We start from the raw sequence: 18,782 nt of genomic DNA on the forward strand, positions 1-18,782 counted from the left end.
TGCTCGGCCATGTTGACACACTCCCACCTCTCCCCAGACCCTGTCCTTCCATTTCTACCCTGACACTTCATTGTCACTGTGCCCACTTCTGGCAAAGGTGGCAGCTTACTCCAGTGTGGGAGGCAAATGTCTCCTAAAGCCTTCCCTCTCAGATGAGCCCTCACACCCTGCTTCCTGCTTTCTCTCAGACCTTGTCTTGCCAGGCCTTGTGGCAAGTACGTCTTCAAAGGCATCTATCTCTCAGAGGGAGAAATCTCTATGCTGAAGGACATTTTAGCCTCTTCCCCCTGGGTTTTCACCGACCCTATCAAACCAGCATGGCCAAAGCCAGAACACAAATGTTCATGGCGGCATTATTTGTGAAAACCAGAAGCTGTAAACACCCCAGTCTCCTTCAGGTGGGTGAAGAGCTAAGCCAACTGTGGTTTATCTATAGTTGCGGCAGAAAGGAGTGAACTACTAATACACCCAGTAACAGAGGAATCTAAGAGAAGCTAACCTCACAGGGATACATCCTATATGATTCCATGTGACATTCTTAAATGACAATGCCACAGTGATAGAGAGTAAATCAGTGGCTGTCGGGGCACAAAGAGGGGATTGCGATGTCGTTGTAACTAAAGAAATTAGGGGGGGAGATATTCTGTATCCTAATTATGAAGGCTACCCTTAACTATATATGTGTTAGAACTCATACAGCTAAATAACAAAGGAAAATAGTCCATTTTGGCTGTATGGTGATTTAAAAACAGTAAAGTGAAACATAAAAACAAAGGCAAATCCTAAGCGTGAATTCCATCCAGGTCACTTACTCCTTGGCCTTTCTAGAGCAGCATCGTTCCCTGGGCCTCCTTGGAATCCTCCCTCCCTGAACTCTCCAGGGAGCCCCATGGTAACACCTGTTACTCATCTCCCCATATACCTCATCTTATTCTATGAGGTGGTCAATACCTGCTCCCCCCAACTCCCCACCTCCAAGTGGGGGATTCCCACTGATGGAATTTCAGCTGGATCAAGATGGGGCACTACATAACTTCAGCTTTCCGGGGAAGAGATTGTTTCTGAAACTTTCTCAGAGTTGGGGTTGGGGATGGGGGCAAGGATGGAGGTAGGCATTAGTCTGGATCTTGGAAACACTCCAATAATGTCCCTGTTTAACAAAATGAGATTTCAGTTTCCAAACCATGAGCAGCCTAGAATTTAGTCCCCTTGTGTTATCACAAAAATGTTAACTTTTTTAATTTCATTTCATCTTTTATTATGTTGAAACAAAAGTTAGAAAAGCAATATAATAATTTCCTAGATTTCAGAGTAAATTTTTTCCAGACCCACATAACATTTCACTTCATGATTTTGTTTGGGATCTTAGAGGATTGTACTCACTGGGGCAATGAACACAGCTGAAACTCAACAACAGAAAACAAACCCAGTGTGGGTGCCAGCAGTCTGTTGACCTTTTGGAGGAAAAGATGACATCTGCAGTAATGTCCTCAGGACCTGCCTGGACTTCCAGAACTAACAACAGATGAGACAGAACTGCCAGAGAGAAAGAGTAAGCGAGGAATTCCTGGACATTAAACGCCGTATGAGGCCAAGGAAAGTATGACACACACCAGGTCCTTGCCAGGGATTGGCAGCAGGACGGCCACACCATGCACATGCTGCCAGGGTCGTTACAACAGCTGAGCATGGCCTCTGCCCATAAGATGGGTAGCATTACAATGGAAAACACTGGGCAAGAGAGAAAATTCCATTTTTGCTGAATTCGGTGTTTTCCAAAACAATGTCAGTGACTGCGGATAACAGGAAATTGATGACCTTAATCTTAAAAAACCAACAGAAAATTGCTTTAAAATTGCATGGTAAAATAAACTCACAGATTTTTAAATGAAGCAAAATTATTATCTACTGAAATGTGGTGTTTATTCCCCACTAGGACTGAAGCCGAGTTTCCTGTGTCCTCATCAACCAATGCCTTTCATTAAAAAGTAATCACTGCCAACGTTACGCAGGGGAAATGGTGTGCTGTTTTACTGTCTATTTCTTTTAATCTTAATAGGTTTAATGTTATTCATTTTTTGACTGGGTTCTTAATGTATTTAGAATTGTATTACTTTCTGTTTTATTTCTTGCAAATAATTTTGCAGTTTGTCATTTGCCTTTAGCTTTTATGTGTGGTTTTCATTTTTACAAATAAGACCTTATAGAATTTTATGCATTGAAATATTTAAGTCCTTTCCTTTGGAAATTTCCTTGACTGGTTTTATTATTAAAGTAACTGTTTACCTACCAGAGATCAACTAATCTTCACATCGAGTTTTTCTCATTTCTCTATGGTTTGATCGGGCATTTAATTTGGTATATGGTCAAAGCATGTTTTTGTTTATTTCCGTGTAGCAAGACGTCCCCCAGTCATGAATGAAGCTAACCCATTCCCCTTGATTGCAATCGCAGCGTGAGAAGTTCTGTGCATTGGGGTCTGTTTCAGCGTTCCTCGGCTCCCTTCATCTTTCTGCTGAGCAAAGAGCCAGGACCACATTGTTTTCATCCTTCGACTGTGCACATTTTAATATCGAGTGTAAGTTACTCCTTATAATTACACTGCCCTCTACTATTTTTCCCCAGTTCATGAGGGAAAATGTTTCTGCACCAGTCTGTAGAGTACACAGGAAGGTGGGATCAGTGTGGGGCCTGGGGTCTAGGGTGCAGCAATTTGCAATAAGCTCCTGACCCAGCCTCAGTTATTAAGGAGGAAAGGACTGAGGACTCCAGTTCCAAAAGTGAGCTGTCCCAGGCTAGCATGGGACCAACCCACTATCAAACCAGGAACTCTGGGGATGAATACTGAAGACTGTAACTGCCCTTCTCGGTAGTGACTAGGGAGGGACATAATGGGAGGAATGACAGCACAAGAGTATCATCACCATCATAAAAGGAGGCTGGGACCCACCCTCAGGAATTCTTAACTCAGCCCCCAGCAGTCAGAATTCCAGAAACAGTGGGATATAAGCACCTTCATCTCTTCCTGACTGTGTACTATTTCTTCAGAGTAAAATCTGTTCATTAATTTCTTAAGGAAAAATGTTTTTAAGTGGATGTCTTCATAGGAAAAGTTGTCATAAAAGTTCTGGTTTTATTGGAAAAGACCAAAGCATGGGAAGCAAACAGATACTCACAGGGCTTCATGTGTGTGTGCACCAGTGCCCAGGCACTTATCATGTGTGAATGCAAAGGGTTTTCTTCTGCAAAGATGCACACCGTAGCTATGGTTCCCACCACCATGATGGGGACCATGGCACATGGCTCTTAGAAGGCAAATTCTAAACTTTCACATTATATTAGTTCCCTAGGGATGCCATAACTATTACTACAAACTGGGTGGCTTAAAACAACAGAAATTCATCCTCTTAAAGTTTGAGAGACTAGGAGTCTGATAACAAGGTGTCGGCAGGGTCATGCTCTCTCAGAAGGCTCTCGGGGAGACTCCCTCGCCTCATCCTGGGTTGGCTGCTGGAAATCCTTGGCTTTCTTTGGCACCACTTGGCCTATAGATGCATCACTCCAATCCCTGCTTGTCTTCACATGGTTGTCTTCCTCGTGGACATGTGTACACATCACCTTCCCTCTAGGTCTGTCCCCCTTCCTCTTCTCATGAGGACACCAGTCACCCTAATGACCTCATGTTAACTTGACTACATGACCCTATATTTTCACATAAGATCACATTTATAGGTACTAGGGATTAGGACTTCAACATAGCTTTTGGGGGAGAACAATTCAACCCATAACAAACATCGACCAACCTTGTTCACTAAAGTCATTGCATAAACTAGCAGCTCCGTGTCGACCCCGTCTTTTTCCTCCAGGATTTCCATGATATTTGACCAGGGTATGACTCCTATGAGCAAAGCAAAAATCATTAGGAACAGCAATTCAGCATTCCTTATCCAACTCACCTGAGAGTTTGTCTACAGACTCCTCACCCAATGATGGCAGGGTCCCTCAGCCACCAAATATCAAAGCGTGATACATGCTTCTAATTAGTGATGATATACCACATTATCCTTGTCCGCTTGAAAATGTATATTCTTCCGTGTCAGGAGGCCTATCAATTTGCTAGAAAGTTCCCTTATATTAATTATTATGTAACTTTTAAAAAGTGATTTCATATGCAGCTTCTTAGGCCATACATTTCACTCTCTGAGTATGGAAACTGATAAGTTCTCTCTGTACATCAGTGTGCTATGCTCTGATCTCCTGCAAGGAAAGGGGATGTGGGAGGTCTTTACACTCACGCTAGCAGTGGGCTCTAGGAACTAATAGTGAAATGCACATCTAGCCAACATTTCAAGAACAGAAGTATATTAACTCTATTTAATCAAGGCACAACCACTGTCTAAACAAAAACCAGGTACAAGGAACTGGGTCTATTGGGAGGCTGCCCTCAAGAGTCTTAGAACCTAATGGAGCAGCCAAATACACATCAGCACAGAGTGTAAGCACTCAAAAGGAAAAAGCACTTATCAACACTTGTCACTCAACGAGGGAGGTCTCCTGCAGTGCAGATGGTTGTGGAGGGCTTGATGCAGAGGTGGTTCCTAAATGGGGCTCTGCAGGTACAGGCTCATGGGTGGTTACCCCCTGGCTCCAGGGGGAAGTAGGTAGACCATCCATATCAGCACTGCCAAGGCCAAGGCTGCATTTCCTGTGCCTGAGACAAATATTTGAAGTGTTGGCTTGCCCTTGGTGTGGTTGTGTGGAACAGGAAGCTCTTTCCTGCTTTCTCTATAAAGATCTCAAGGATATTGCTTATTTTTTGCTGATGAAAGTAAATTCTAACCTAACCTAAAACCAGTGGCTTCTAAATGCTGGTTCTTGGATAGGGTGTGTCACAGCTGAAACGGCTGCTGAACAGGGAATGGAGATCCCTGAGAAGGCATGACATGGGTTAAGTTGGGGTAGTTTTTAAAGAACCAGAGGATACATGCACACAGTAAGAAAAGAAGAGAAGACAGAAGAATTTTTTAAAAGGAACAGTCACCTACTATACAATGTGAAAGACAGATGTATTTTCATGTAGAGATCTGTTGGCTCTCCAGCAAGTGAGCAGAAAGCCTTTACCTTGAGCCAAATTGTCCAATTGGTCAGAACGAGACAGGCTTCCACAACCCTTTCAAACTCTGAACACAAAAGTATGATCCTTTGCCTGTTAATTGCTGAATTATCTTCTTGCTGATACTTATCATCAAACTATGCTGAAGTCCTCACCTGTTCGTCAAAACCCAGCAAAGTAACCATTTCTGCCCTCAGGACAGTCATTGAACGTGGTTAGTAGGTCTTGGGTCTCACTCTCCAGGAACAGTTCAAGCACTCTTAAGTGCTGGTGCCTGTGTTTATAACAAGGGCAACTTCTATTATTCATACTCGGCACTCAACCTCAGCAGAAAACACACACGTATCCTCATCAGTTGCCCATGTATGGTTAAAGGGAAGACTGTGCAGGAGAGAAAGCACTGAAGCTAAGAATTTCAGTGGTGCTGGCAGGCCCAGAACTGCATCCTGATTGCATAATACGGAGCCAAAAATGCTAAACAGAGCAAGGGAAGGAAAGCCCAAGAAGCAAAGGCAAGCACCTTATAGAGAGGAAAGTAGCCAGGTTACATCCTCTCTCTCTCTCTCTCTCTCTCTCTCTCTCTCTCTCTCTCTCACACACACACACACATATAGACAGACACACATGTGCACCATTTTATCCTTTATAATGAAAACACTCAAATACTAGCTTAATTGAAAAACATGTTCTTCAGCTGAGATACCTGATTCCTTTATTACTATTTAAGGATTTCAAGTGGTAAATAAGGATATATTCATATACTGTTGAGATGAATGTTCATTCTACTTAGATTGGTTGGGGACCAGAAAATGGGAAATATTTAGAAGGAAGGTAAAGGGAAGAAAACATTTTGGTTCAACAGAACGGCCTTGGCCAGACTCAAGCTGGCCTAGGTTAGGCACCAGCAGCTGCCACTTTCCCACTAGTGGCCGCCTGCGAGAACTAAGTGGTCCAGGTCACCCCAGCATCGCCGTTGCTCGACTTATACAGTGATATTGTGTGTGTGTGTGTGTGTGTGTGTGTATGTAGGGGGGAGGGGGAAGGGGTCCTGTTTTAGAACCATAAACAATATAATTTTACTCCTTCACATAACAGAGAAAGAAACTGAGCCCCAGAATGGTAGAATGAATTGTGGCTCAGAAAATGCATCTAAATTGGAGTGATGGTATCAGCCTCATAGGAGTGCTGTGAGGTACCATTGAGATAAAGCACTTCACCTTTTTGCCTTAGCACTGACAAAGTATACTAGAACACAATACTTTACTTAATCCTCAGTCCATCTCAGACTCCACCCCCAATCACAGGAGTGAGTGTAGGCTCCATAAGAGCCTATTTTATTCCCTGATGTTTCAAGCACACAGTTGGCATTTAAATATTTATCAAAATATAAAAATTCTTATATGGAAAATTCTTAGCATAATGTCTGTTATGTGGTAGGCATGAGAATATCAGTAGCTGTAATTGTAATGGTGGTTGGGGTTCGGGCCGACACCCCCAGAGGACAGGCTCCCAGACCAGTCCTTTCTTCCCACCAAACCACGGTGCCTCTCTCTTAACCCAAAATAAATAAGCACAGTATAAATTACCCAGTACTTTAACCCCTTTTACTTTCATCCTAGATCTTTGTATTAAACCTCCCCCCCAAAAAATACATTTAGCACAATGCCTTATACAAGAGTTGGTCTAATAATCAAACAGAAGGTTCTCACTGTATGTTCCATGTCTTTCAACACAATTGATGAGCACACTTAACATACATACTTCAGCTATAAATACTAATGGAAATAGAGCTTGAGTTCTGTCAACCCCTAACTTCCACCATGCTTTGGGCATTCTTCACAGATCAATACATCCTCCAGCAGAAGTCAGAGACAGGGCAGCTTGAAAGGAAGGCTGGATATTTTCCCCCTGTTAATCATGTGTAGAACAAATGTTTAAGAATTATGTCATATCTCATCACCGCACATTCAAATGAAAAATGGAACTTCTTCAAAAGCAGTACCAAAAAAAAAAAAAAAAAAAAAAAAGCAGTACTGAACCAAATTAGTGCTGACTCACAATTTATGGCTGAAATTTTGAAACAGGTCACCCAGGCTGGTCACTTGACCCACTCTCTGTCTGAGGAGCAAACCCAGATACTCAGAAGGAAGGGCACCCTTCCCAGGGGCTGCAGGGGGCTCTCAACCAGTTTCCTGTTGATCACTACAAGAAATTGGAAAGGCAAGGGACTCTGTGATGGCAGCATGACAAAGCAAGGCCCAGAGTAGGCTTGTGCATGCGCTCACTGCCTTTCTAGTTTTTGCCACACCCTGTCCACCAGAAAGAGAAGGTGACTTGAAGATCACACCCAAAGAGAAGATGACTCAACAGTCTGAGCAGACATGTGTGTCTGCTTTAATTTTTTTTTCCTTTTTTTACAAATTAGGGAAAGATGACCATCACTTTGTCTTGGGGGAGAGACTGAGTATAGCACAGAGCCTCTGTGTTGTGCCCCAGAGACCACCTCAAATCCACCTTTTCATTACAACCTCTGTGAAAAAGAGCCAATTGTCTAGATCAAATTGGGCCTTTTTAATTTTCATTAATTCATGTTTATTAGTCCCTATGTAGGACTTAGACCCCTCAGCTTTTTTGTCACCTCCCTAACTGGACCACTCATGGCCAAAGGGCAAACTGTCCACACTCACACAATGAACCTTTCTAGTTAATCCACACATAATGTTTATAAAGCAACTAGGGGAATTTACTCTGGGACAACTTCATTTGCTGCTGGCAGAAGTAATTTTGGGGGACCTGTAGCTTATTTGTAGGTTGTAGGTTTTCTTTGTTGATTCTTTGAATCTGATAGTTTTCATCATCCAAAAGGGTTTCTATTAAAACAAACTAGTCTATATGTTAGCATATCCCCCCCCCCATCTTCCCAGAGGAATGCACCTAAAGCCACTTGAGAAGTAAAATTTATGGCTTATACTTGTGCACAGTGGACATGCTTGGTTGGCCCTCGGTCACCTCTGGCACCTCTGTTTACTGAAAAGGAAATGGACAGCTGCTTCTAAACCTGATGGTGGAAACACACCTGGAAAGCATGTTGCTCACTGCAAACACCATGATATATTTATATGTTTAAGTCCATCGTGGGACTTAGGAATGCTTTTCCTAGCAGTAAAATAGGATGACGTTATATGCATGTATTATAAAATTATGGCCAAGACCGCACATGTCCATAGAGAAACATGCTGTTGAACCACATGTGATAAGCAAAGTCTTAATTTTTTCCATTAGTGATATCCCTTTTCTTCCCCCAGCTGTTAGGGCTAGTAGCAAAGAGATGACAGTAGTTGCTCAAGACTTAAGAAATTTTATAGCAAAAAGAAGTAAAGTAAATAATCTATTAGCTTCTTTAATTTTTTTTTTTTAACAAATTGGGGAAAGATGGCCATCATCTTGTCTTGGAGGAGAGACTGAGTATGACACAGAGCCTCTGGCTGGGACAGTAGATGGAGTCTTGAATGAGGGTGCCATGCCCTGGGTTCATGTCAGGATCCCTCCTCTAACCCACAACACCCCCTTTATAGAATGTGAAGCCCAAGGAAGGACACTGAGCTCCCATCTCCACAGAGTCAAAGCACAAACCCAAGGTCATGAGAAGACTGGCCCCTCTAACATGGCCCCCATGGCAAGGACCCATGAGTTACCCGAAATTTAGGACAGTGAAATGAAGATCCATTCATCATCCTACAGTAACCCCCAGAGGTGGGGAATGGAGCATGACTTCTCTAAGCATGAAAGAAAGGATCTGCCTTGTTATCTTCCCAAACACCCATTTTTGGCCCCAAATCTCATTCACTGGCCTCAGAAACACCAGCCCTGGTTTCTGAGCCATTGGCAGTCTTCAGTAAGGATTCCCAGGTGGCCCCATGATCTACTTTCAGCCATAAGAAATTTCAAATCTAATACCAGATGGCAAAATGCTATGGGGGAAAGAAACACAGAGTCCTGCCCTGCTCTGCAGCTCATCTTCCAGACTCACAGACCCCCACTCTACAATAGGGTCTGTCTCTGTCACACATGTCCACACAGAGGCCCGGAGTGGACCCTGGCCTGCAATCCTCCACACAGGGAGCTGGCATCTGCCTGTACATTCAGAGGAAATGTATGGGAGCCCAGTGCTTGGTTCTGGATGGGTTTCATTCACTTATATTCCAATTTTTCGAAATAACCCATGATCTAGTTTCTTTCACCTTTGAATTTAGCCCTGGAAGGCGGGTCTCAGAGTAGCATTGAGTCATAGACACAAATGACTTGAAATATAGAGGGCTACGTAGGCCCCTTGTTTCCTTTTGACAGTTATATCTCAGCTGGTCTGTGCATAAGCATGTGCACAGATACATACACAAAACCATAAGGAAGCACATCACTATGTTAACACTATGTCTGGTGAGATTAGAGGTGATTTTGCTATTGTCTTCTTTATATATTTTTTCTTTTTACACATTTTCTATATAGAGTATTACTGTTATAATCATAAAAAGGAAATAAATGATCAAGTTTTTGTTCTTTATTTGACTTTTTCTGGGATAATGATGATAATGATGGTATCTTACTGGGGAAGAAAACAAAAAAAAAAAATTTTTTTTTAAAGACAAAACAAAACAAAAAAGCCCAGTCTCTCAGCTTCAGGCTTCACAGTATTATAGGGGACACAGCATATTACCCACTAAACCAAATCCAAAGCTGATTCTTCATCAGGTATGTAAAGCAGGCCGGCTAGGTGCTAGGACACCAACGGGAGAGCCAGGCACCCTGTCCTCAAGCAGAGCACACACTCAGGAGAGATGGGCAATGAGAAAACACAGCAGAGAAGAGGGGCACACGGGGACTTTGAGAGCATGTGGCTGTCTGAACCAGGGTAGGGAGGGTGTGGTGCAGGCCAGGTGGGAGATCGGGGTGGCAGGTGGGCAGCGGCTGGATGGTACAGGGTCAGGTGAAGGATTTGGACCTAATCCTGTGGGCATTAGAAGCCACTGGCAGCTATTAGGTGGCAAATGATGTGACCGAATTTGTGTTTTAGAAGACTCCTCCAACTGCAGAGGCCAGGGTAGCACTTTGGGGAGACAAGGGGCCCCAGGTGAGAGACGGTAAGGGCCCCCAGTAAGGAAGAGACATGGGATGGAGGAAGGGGAACAACTAGGGGTCAAAGCCGATAAACCATGGAAAGGAAGGAGGCGGGATGACTGGGGCAGGATGGGAGAAAAGGAGAAAGCTGGTCCTGTGTGTGTTCAGAGGCAGGGGCCAGGGACAGAGCGTAAAGACAAGCTCAGGGTCAGGCCCGTCCCAGGTATTCCTATGAGTGCTGTCAAACCTCGTTCTGTCTCTAACCTTCGTATACTTACTATCCCCAAAATATGTTTCCTACAGTGGGAGTTTTGGAATTCTGTTTATTTGAACATGTAAAAAGTGGAAGTCTTCCTACATCAGATATTTTTATCTTGATGAAATGAGGGGGCGGGACGACTCACCTCTTTTTGTGTCGACAGCAGAGACAGCCTGGATCAGAAGGGGCGCATTTGACTCCGAGTACTCCACAAAGACGAGCAGCAGCTTCAGGGCTGTCTTCACCACCAGGCGGAACTGTGCAGAAAAGAAACCATCACATAGGGGCAGACACGGCTGTGTGCACCCGAAAGCATCAGCTCCTAACGGCAGCTGGCACGCAGAGCTAGCTTCCGCCCAGGTACTCTTCTCAACACTTAACCCATGATTCTTCACTGGTGCCTTGGGAGGCAGGTATTAGCATGATCTCCATTGCACAAATCAGGAAACAGAGGCACAGAGCACCCTGCCCAAGAACACACCCCTAAAGTAGAACCAGAATTTGAACCCAGGGTCTTGGTCCCAGAGCTCATCACACCCAGTGGTCTCTCACTATCCCAGGTAGCGGTTGCTGAATTAATTACAGCAGTTCCCCTTCTCCATGGGGATGCATTGCAAGGTCCCAATGGAATGCCTGAAACCACAGATGGTACCAAACCCTTTAAACTATTTTTTTTCTTATATATACACATGTGCGACAGTTTAATTTATAAATCAAGCAGAGTAAGAGATTAACAACAATAATTTATAATAAAAAGGACAATTATAACAACATACTGTAATACGTTATGTGAATATGGTCTCTTTCTATTGTACTATACTCATGCGTCTGTTTGTGATGATGTAAGATACAAGTCCTACGTGACGAGATGAAGTGAGGTGAATGATGTAGACATTAGGACATAGTGTTAGGACACTATAAGGGTGACTTGAACACATGCACTGCAATACTGTGACTGTCCTTTTGATAACCAAGATGGCTATTAAGTTACTACTGGGCGGGGAGCACATACATAGTGTGGATACACTGGACAAAGGGATGGTTCTTAGTCATATCCTCGGTAGATATAGCAGGACAGCACAAGATTTCATCATGCTACTCAGACTGGCAAGCTATTTAAAGGCCATGAATTGTTTATTCCTGAAATTTTCCATTTAATAATTTCAGAACGCAGTTGACCATGGGTAAGTAAAACCACAGAAAGCAAAACCACAGATAAGGGGGACATACTGTACTTCATTTCTTTTTTCTAGAATATTGTAAAGTAGGAATGATCACAAGTCTCATTTTTCTGGTGAGGACACAGGGACCAGCAGGTTCAATGACTTGTCCAACGTAACAGCCGCCAGCTCACATGAGCAGGAATCTGAATCATGCCCTGTTCTTAAAACTGAGCAACAAAGGCCACTGGGGCCGTAAAACCCACACTTGCTGGGCCCAGGGCACAGCATTTGTGAGGAGCCAAACGCAGCCCAGGGTCCCCCCTTCACACAGGTCTCAGGTGACTCACCCAGAGAAATCCCCAAACCTCGCGGCCAGCCCTGGGCTGTGGCAGCAGCAGCGCATTACAGGCCAGTGCCCTCCCTACCCCCCCAGGTGCTGCCACAACCTTCACCCCCAGTCTCCTTTCCTGGACCCACTTCCTTCCAAGAACCTCCGTCTCAGGACACTCGCATACTAACTCTCTACTGGAAATGGGTTCAAATCGTGCATCTAAGAAACAGCAAGCCCACCTGGCCTGCTTGCCACCTGCCAGCAGTTTGTCTGTCAGTGCCCCCCACCCCCCCCGACAGGCAGTAATTTGGTACAGGGGAGAGGGCTTATTTGCACTGTGTCTGCAGTGCCTGGAATGGCATTGGGCACACAGTGGGCTCAGTGATGTTTCCTCAGTGAATGAATGAGTCAATGAATGACCCTCACCTCCACCACAGTGGTTATAGAGAATCAGCTCCAGGCTCTCCACCTACAACCAAAGGAAGACCCAGGGCCTCCTGCAGGCAGCTTCTCATATCAAAATATTAGGGACATGGGGAGACTTTATGGAGAACTTGGAGCACCATGCACTCCCCACAGGGAACAGCAGATGAGCACCACCCACCCTAAGTCGTTTCTCCAAAATCATGCAAATACTTCCACTCCCTTACCCTTTTCTCCCCTGTCATACTTCCCTAGTAAACATGTCTTTTCTTTGAATCCACATCTCTCCAGTCAGTCCTGTGGTTTTCAGCTCCCCTGTAGAGGGAAACTCCTCAAGAGTTGTCCTACTTCTGGCTCCACTTCTTCACGTCCCAATGACTCCTCGGCCCAATCCAACAGGGCTTCTATCACCACCAAGCAAATTAAATTACTCTTGTTAAGGTTGCCAATGGCCTCCATGCAGTCAAATCCAATGGTCACTTCTCTGGGCTCATGTTAGCTCAATTAATTGCCCTCTCCAGAAACAATGGCCGCCTCTCATAGCTAACCACAGGCTCCTGCCTGAATGGCCATCCCTTTGCTGGCTCCTCCTATGGTGCTCAGTCAACCTCTAGGTGAAACAAGGCCTCCGAGTGCTCTCCTGTGCCCTTTTCTTCTCTTTCCACCCATTCTCTCTAGGTGAGCTCATCCAGTCTCTTGGTTTTAAATCCCAACTGTGACTCAGTGCTAACAGTTGCTTCCCAGGCCTGGCCGAACTCCTGGTCCAGGTGACTGAACACTCACCTGACCCCTGACACCTCCACTCAGATTCTAACAGGCACCTCAAATTCAATGTGGCCTAAAGAGAACTCTTGATTTTTACTCATCCTCACTCCATCCCACCTACCCCTCACAGCCTGTTCCTTGCACAGTCCGCATCTCGGTTCAAGGACCTGCCATCCCCTGAGTGGCAATTAGGAGGCACCCTGAACTTCTCTCACCCCATTCTCACAATAAATCCATCTGCCAGTGGTGACAGAGCTCCCTTCGAGAGCTGCCCTGACTCCATCAACCCCTCCACCTCCCTGCCCAACCTGGACCATGGGAGAGCATCCTAAGTACATTCAGCTTTGTCCCCCTGTAATCCAGTCACCAAATAGCAGCCAGAATGACCACCACACTCTCAACCCCCCAATGGCTCTGCATCACACTCAAGAGACAACCCACTCCTGCAGATGTTAGGTCCTGTCATGCTCCCTCTTGCCCAGTTTGCTCCTACCTTTCTTTAGTCCTGTGACTATAGGTTTTTAACATACTGAAGTGTGTTTATGATTGAGAGTCTTCTCACTGGCTATACCCTAACGAGTCACCATGCAGTGGCCTTGTCATATCCTTCAGGCCTGAGAAATTTACCCTCGTGGGAGGTGTCTTCCTGACTGCTTCATCTAAAGGAGCCCCTTGGTCACTCTAACATCCTTTATTATGACCTGAAGTGGCTGTGCACACTTATATTCACCTGATACTCCTTTGTGGCCCCTGTCTAGGTCATAAGCCCCTGTGGCAGAGAGGTTTAATTTTGATGCACTGGAAGCAGCATCTGTCCCCAAGGAGCTGCTCAGTCAGTACTGCACACGAAGGGTAGGCGGGCATGCACTTTTCACAGAGGACTGGTCTTCAAGTTTGTTCCCTTTACTGTATGGAGCAAGTCACCTTGGCTCCAGCCCTCATTTCATCACCCTATCGTGGTCCCCAGAAAAGCCAAGGCCCCTGCACAATTACAATGAGGGCAAGCAGCACTATGAACTTCCATTTTCATGGTTACATCCTTACCATGCTGGGGATTAAGTTCTTTGGAGGGCTTTCAGCTCTTTAGGGACTTCACCTTCATAACTTGAGTCTTGCTTTTGGTCTTCTGTTGCCTGAGAAGGAATAAACTAAATTCCAGAGTATTTCTCTCACCAACTACAATGTTGCGGGTAAGAAGAGAAGGCTTGGCATAATGAACTGCATTCTCTGTACGTTTAGGGCTGAAGAAATTCCTTCAAGTAAATAAAACACCCAGCAAGTCCAGGCTTGGTGACTTCCTCAGTGGGCGGACTGTCATTACGTGGTTTAAGCCTTCTCACTGCCTTTCTGGGAAAGAACCTGGCTGCTGCCCAACCCCACTGCCCTGTCAGTTGCTCTCAGCAGGGACCCCTTTATGCCCATCTCGTCAAAGTTTCTTTTGAGTAGTTTTGTGGTCATGGGACCTTGGCTGACATGGTCCCAAGACCCAGAGTCTCTCAGTCACTCTCCATTACTAGGCTCTCTAATTAAGAAACCACTGTTTTCTAGCAAATCTTTTTCAATTGGTCTCAACATGCCTACTTATGTCTTCTTCTCCTTTGCTTGTAAAGAATCTGTTTGGAGCTTTTTTTGGCACTGTAATTTTTTAAGAGAGAGAGAAGCCCCATGATTTCAGATTTCTATGAATTTGGCTCCAGTTGAGCCTAAGTTTATGTTTATAAGTATTTGGAAGACTTACTATGTAAAATTAATAACAAACATACTAGGTAGTTAAACTACTTTAGAACAGAGAGGGCACTAGAACATTAGCTTTATGGAAATGCATGGTACTAGCTGAGAGTATGTCCTAACTAATGATCAAAATACATCTAGCAGGGCTCCTCCTCAGAAATACCTTATTAGCATTACTGTATGCACTTAAGAGTAATAAAAGTACATTACTTCAAAAGATCTCTAAATTAATTCCTCATTTACCCAGAAAGCACTCAATCTGATACCCTCAAGTATGCGTAACGCAATCAAAACCCTCCAACACCTTGAAATAGCCACAATGGAGGCCACACACCAATGCCTCCAGGTCCAAAGACACTGCTCATCTCAAAGCTTTTACAAATCCACATTGGGTGCCACTTGTGCTTATATCAGACATTCTAGTAAGAGTAACAACTGAGACTCTCAGCCCACAACCATTGAAAGGGGCAGACCAGAGACCAGTGACATCAGATAAGGCGGGTCCACTGTGGCACCAAGAGCAAGGACCATGAATGAGGAGGGCGGAAACAAGCCACACGGCTGCCAGCGCACACACCACAGCACGGCTCAGATGCTGAAGGCTTCTCTGTGGGATGTGGCAGTGTCACTTCAACCTGAATCGTCTCACATTCAGCTCTGCCTTGTGCTCCTTCATGTTCTAATGAAGATTCTCATTGAAATGACTTATAAGCTCAAACACTTGCTCATATGTCTAGCACCAAGGGAAAATCAATCAGAATTGCTTTTCATTCCTGTGGACGATCGATCACTCAGAAAGATAAAGCAACCAGTCACAAAAGAGTCAGCCTCAGAAGCAGTGGTCCAAAGGCAAATGGGCTGAGGCAGAGTGCAAACTCCCACATCTGGAGTTTCTGAGTGGCCCCTTGCTAAGGTAATTGCTGAAGGAATTCAGAGCGTGGATGGGAGTAGACTGCCTGCACCATTTAAGATCCCTTCCAATCCCAAGATGCTCTGCTTCTTCTTTCAACATCTTCGGCACCTTCCAAATGCTCAGCACCCAAGGAGGTGCTAAAAGGGAGTAAGGAAGCCATGGCCCTGCCTTCAAGGAGGTGGTCACTCCACTGCCGGGAGAGGAACAAGAACACCTCCACAACACACAGTGGAGAGTGTTACCCATTCCAGAGGCCCCCGGAACCAGGTCTCTGAGGACAAAAAGCCCGGCCCAGGAAACAGCTCTTACAGAGGGACTCAGAGCTGATCCGGCCACCTTGCTGGGTTTCTGTGGAGCAGAAAAGCTATGTAATGGCCTTTGGGTTCCTGCTCACAAAAACTATTCCACCTCCTCAGGGCTGGAGGGAACACTGAGGATCTAGATTCCACCTTTGGGCCATATATCACCTACTTTTCATGTAACTGCCTTCTAGGCAATGCTAGTGTTCTAGTTTAACACTGTCCATTCTAATAAATTAAGCTTTATATTGCTTTAAAACACACAGCTAAGTGACAGTATACAACAGGAATCAGAGATGAGCCCCTTTGTACAGGGGGTATGGGGACAGGAAAACACAGCCAACTGTGAACTGCTGTGCTTCTTATGTGTTTTTAGCACATTTGGGGGTGACTGGGCTGAGCTTTCCTTTCTGCTGCAGCTCTCAATTTGCACTCTCTGTTCCCACTCAGTATGAAACAGAGGGTATCAGTTCTCAGAGGAGCAGAAATGCCTGTAACCAGGGATGTGCCATTTGTCAGGCCTCAGCCAGAGGACTGAGTCTCCAGATTGCATAAACAACTCGAGGCTCCAGTGATGCCTGCCTGCCAGGGAGGCTGGGATGGCGGGGAGCAGGATGATGTCAACATGGTGCTTTGCTGTTTCGGGTTTTATTTTCTTCCCACTTTCTGTGTCAACCCACAGGGAAGGTGTGGAGTCAGCCTGTACAGAACCCCGGTGTCCAGGTTTTAGATAAAATGTAACCACCAGATGTATGGAAAAGGAATAAAAGGCCATTTTCCTCAATAATTTTGCACTTGAAAGCTAACTGAAACTCCCTGCATGTTTTATTGTACTTAGAGAAACCCAAGAACTATATATACTTAGCAGGTCAAATATGCTGCTTATTAAGTAGAAATAAAAGTATTCCAAAAAATCTCCAAATTCCTACTCCTCTTCTAAAAATTCAACAACCATAAAAAGAGAACAATTTCCAAGCCTCAGGATTTAAATTACAAAGGGAGTTCAAAAAACATGTTCATTCTATTTGTTTCATTTCCACTACAAAAGCATAAATACATGTTATAGAAGTGGATGCTGGTTATTAAAACTGAACTCAAAATTGGTGAGATAACTTGATCTACAAAGGTTTGCCACTCTTTACAAGCTTACCAGAAAGAACTAAGAATATCTGAGTATTTTAATGACAGAAAAATCCAAGTGACTCAAGATACTTAAGAACTTCTCAATTAAACACTTTATTCCAATGGCATACACTTAAGCTCAGAACTCCTGTGCAAAAATCTCAGATTAGGCCCTAAAGTCTTTGTAACTGGTAATCTAACAGTCCAACAGGTGTCCCCTTTGAAGACAATGTCAGCAAAATGAGGCAAAATATTTGCCCAAATATGTCACCTGAGCACAGAACTCTGAGCCTTGGCTTTCAGGGGTACCTGAAGGAGCAATGTAGACACCAGGGCTGGCACATCTGCCAGGACAGAAAGTCACCTGCACCAAACCCACATGCTATGGCCTCAGGGCCTGATGTCAGATTTGCTTATGAATCAGCTTTGTGATGAATGTAGTAGGCCAACTGCAAGGCTGGGGACCCCTTAAGATTATACTAGATAGTGGATAGGAAATCTTACAAAATGTTAAGTACAGCAGACTGTTCAAAAATAATCAAGACAAATATCAAAATAATAAATAGTGCTATAAATGAACTTTTTTTTCTATTGAGATAAAATTCTGGGACTTAGCGGGAGCTTTCTTTAAAAAGAATAATGACTAAAAGTAGACAAGATCAGAAAACCTCCACTTTGTTAACTTTACCTTAGGATATTCATTGTAATTATGAAGAGTTAAGGAACACAGGTACCAAAGGTACATAAATTTATTCTGTTATTGTTGACTAAGGAATATCAGAAACTCTGCACTGATATGCTGCCTTAAGGAACACCATGAAGAAAAGAAAACCAACAAAGTTGGGTACTTTTCCAGGAAGTGACATCCTTATTTTCAGATGCAAAATCTCATGTTCTAGGATGCTATGTAAATTGTCACACAGCTAATTTCTGGAGGAAGTAAAAAAAAAAAAAATTGGCCAATATGATTCTTTCTACTCTACTATGGAGAACCCCATCTTTCCCTCTTGTGCAAAAACTTTAGCCTTGGGGAAATTGACAATATTCCTTTTCAAGCAATAATCAAGGTTAAAGAAGTTTCTTAACTAAATACTGGCCCTGGAAACATGGTAGTGGACAATAACTGAGCCTCCAGTTTGGTGAATATACTGTTAGCGATAGTCTGACAGCCAGCTCACATCTCCTCAGAGTGGATGGAGGAGGGCAGACAGGTGAGTGCTGACAGGTAGAGATGTGCATAGGGGTGGCAGTCAGCAGCCTGGCAAAGGCAAGCCTGAGCCTGCACAGCCACTTCTGGGCTGACTCCCAGAAGCCTCTGCTTCTTCTGGTCCTACTGTCCATTCACTTCTCCTAGAACTCTCTTTGCAAGGAACAGCCCAAGAGCTACTCTAGGGTTTTTGCATCACCTCAAACACTCTCCTTTATTAGAATCACCACCCCTATTCCTTCTCCAGCTGCTAGTCCTTGGCCGTCTCTCCTAAAAGCACAGGAGGGTCAAAGCTTCACTCCCTGCTCCTGTTTCTTACATTATAGGTCTATGGAACGTGG

General features: G+C 44.4%; 1 protein-coding gene across 8 annotated transcripts in view; it reads right to left on the reverse strand.

Moving 5' to 3' along the window:
* FHOD3 (formin homology 2 domain containing 3) overlaps positions 1-18,782 on the reverse strand; it is a 434,907-nt gene that overhangs the window by 152,014 nt on the left and 264,111 nt on the right. For all 8 annotated transcript variants that reach the window (XM_090285641.1, XM_090285640.1, XM_090285639.1 and 5 more), the window contains exons 7-8: positions 10,633-10,744; positions 3,804-3,898 (exon numbers count right to left, since the gene is read on the reverse strand). In XM_090285641.1, the coding sequence (XP_090141767.1) occupies positions 3,804-3,898; positions 10,633-10,744 (207 nt within the window). The remainder of the gene's footprint in view (positions 1-3,803; positions 3,899-10,632; positions 10,745-18,782) is intronic.

Source organism: Furipterus horrens, unplaced genomic scaffold (genome assembly GCF_987537825.1).
Source record: "Furipterus horrens unplaced genomic scaffold, mFurHor1.1.pri manual_scaffold_8, whole genome shotgun sequence".
Lineage (NCBI taxonomy): Eukaryota > Metazoa > Chordata > Mammalia > Chiroptera > Furipteridae > Furipterus > Furipterus horrens.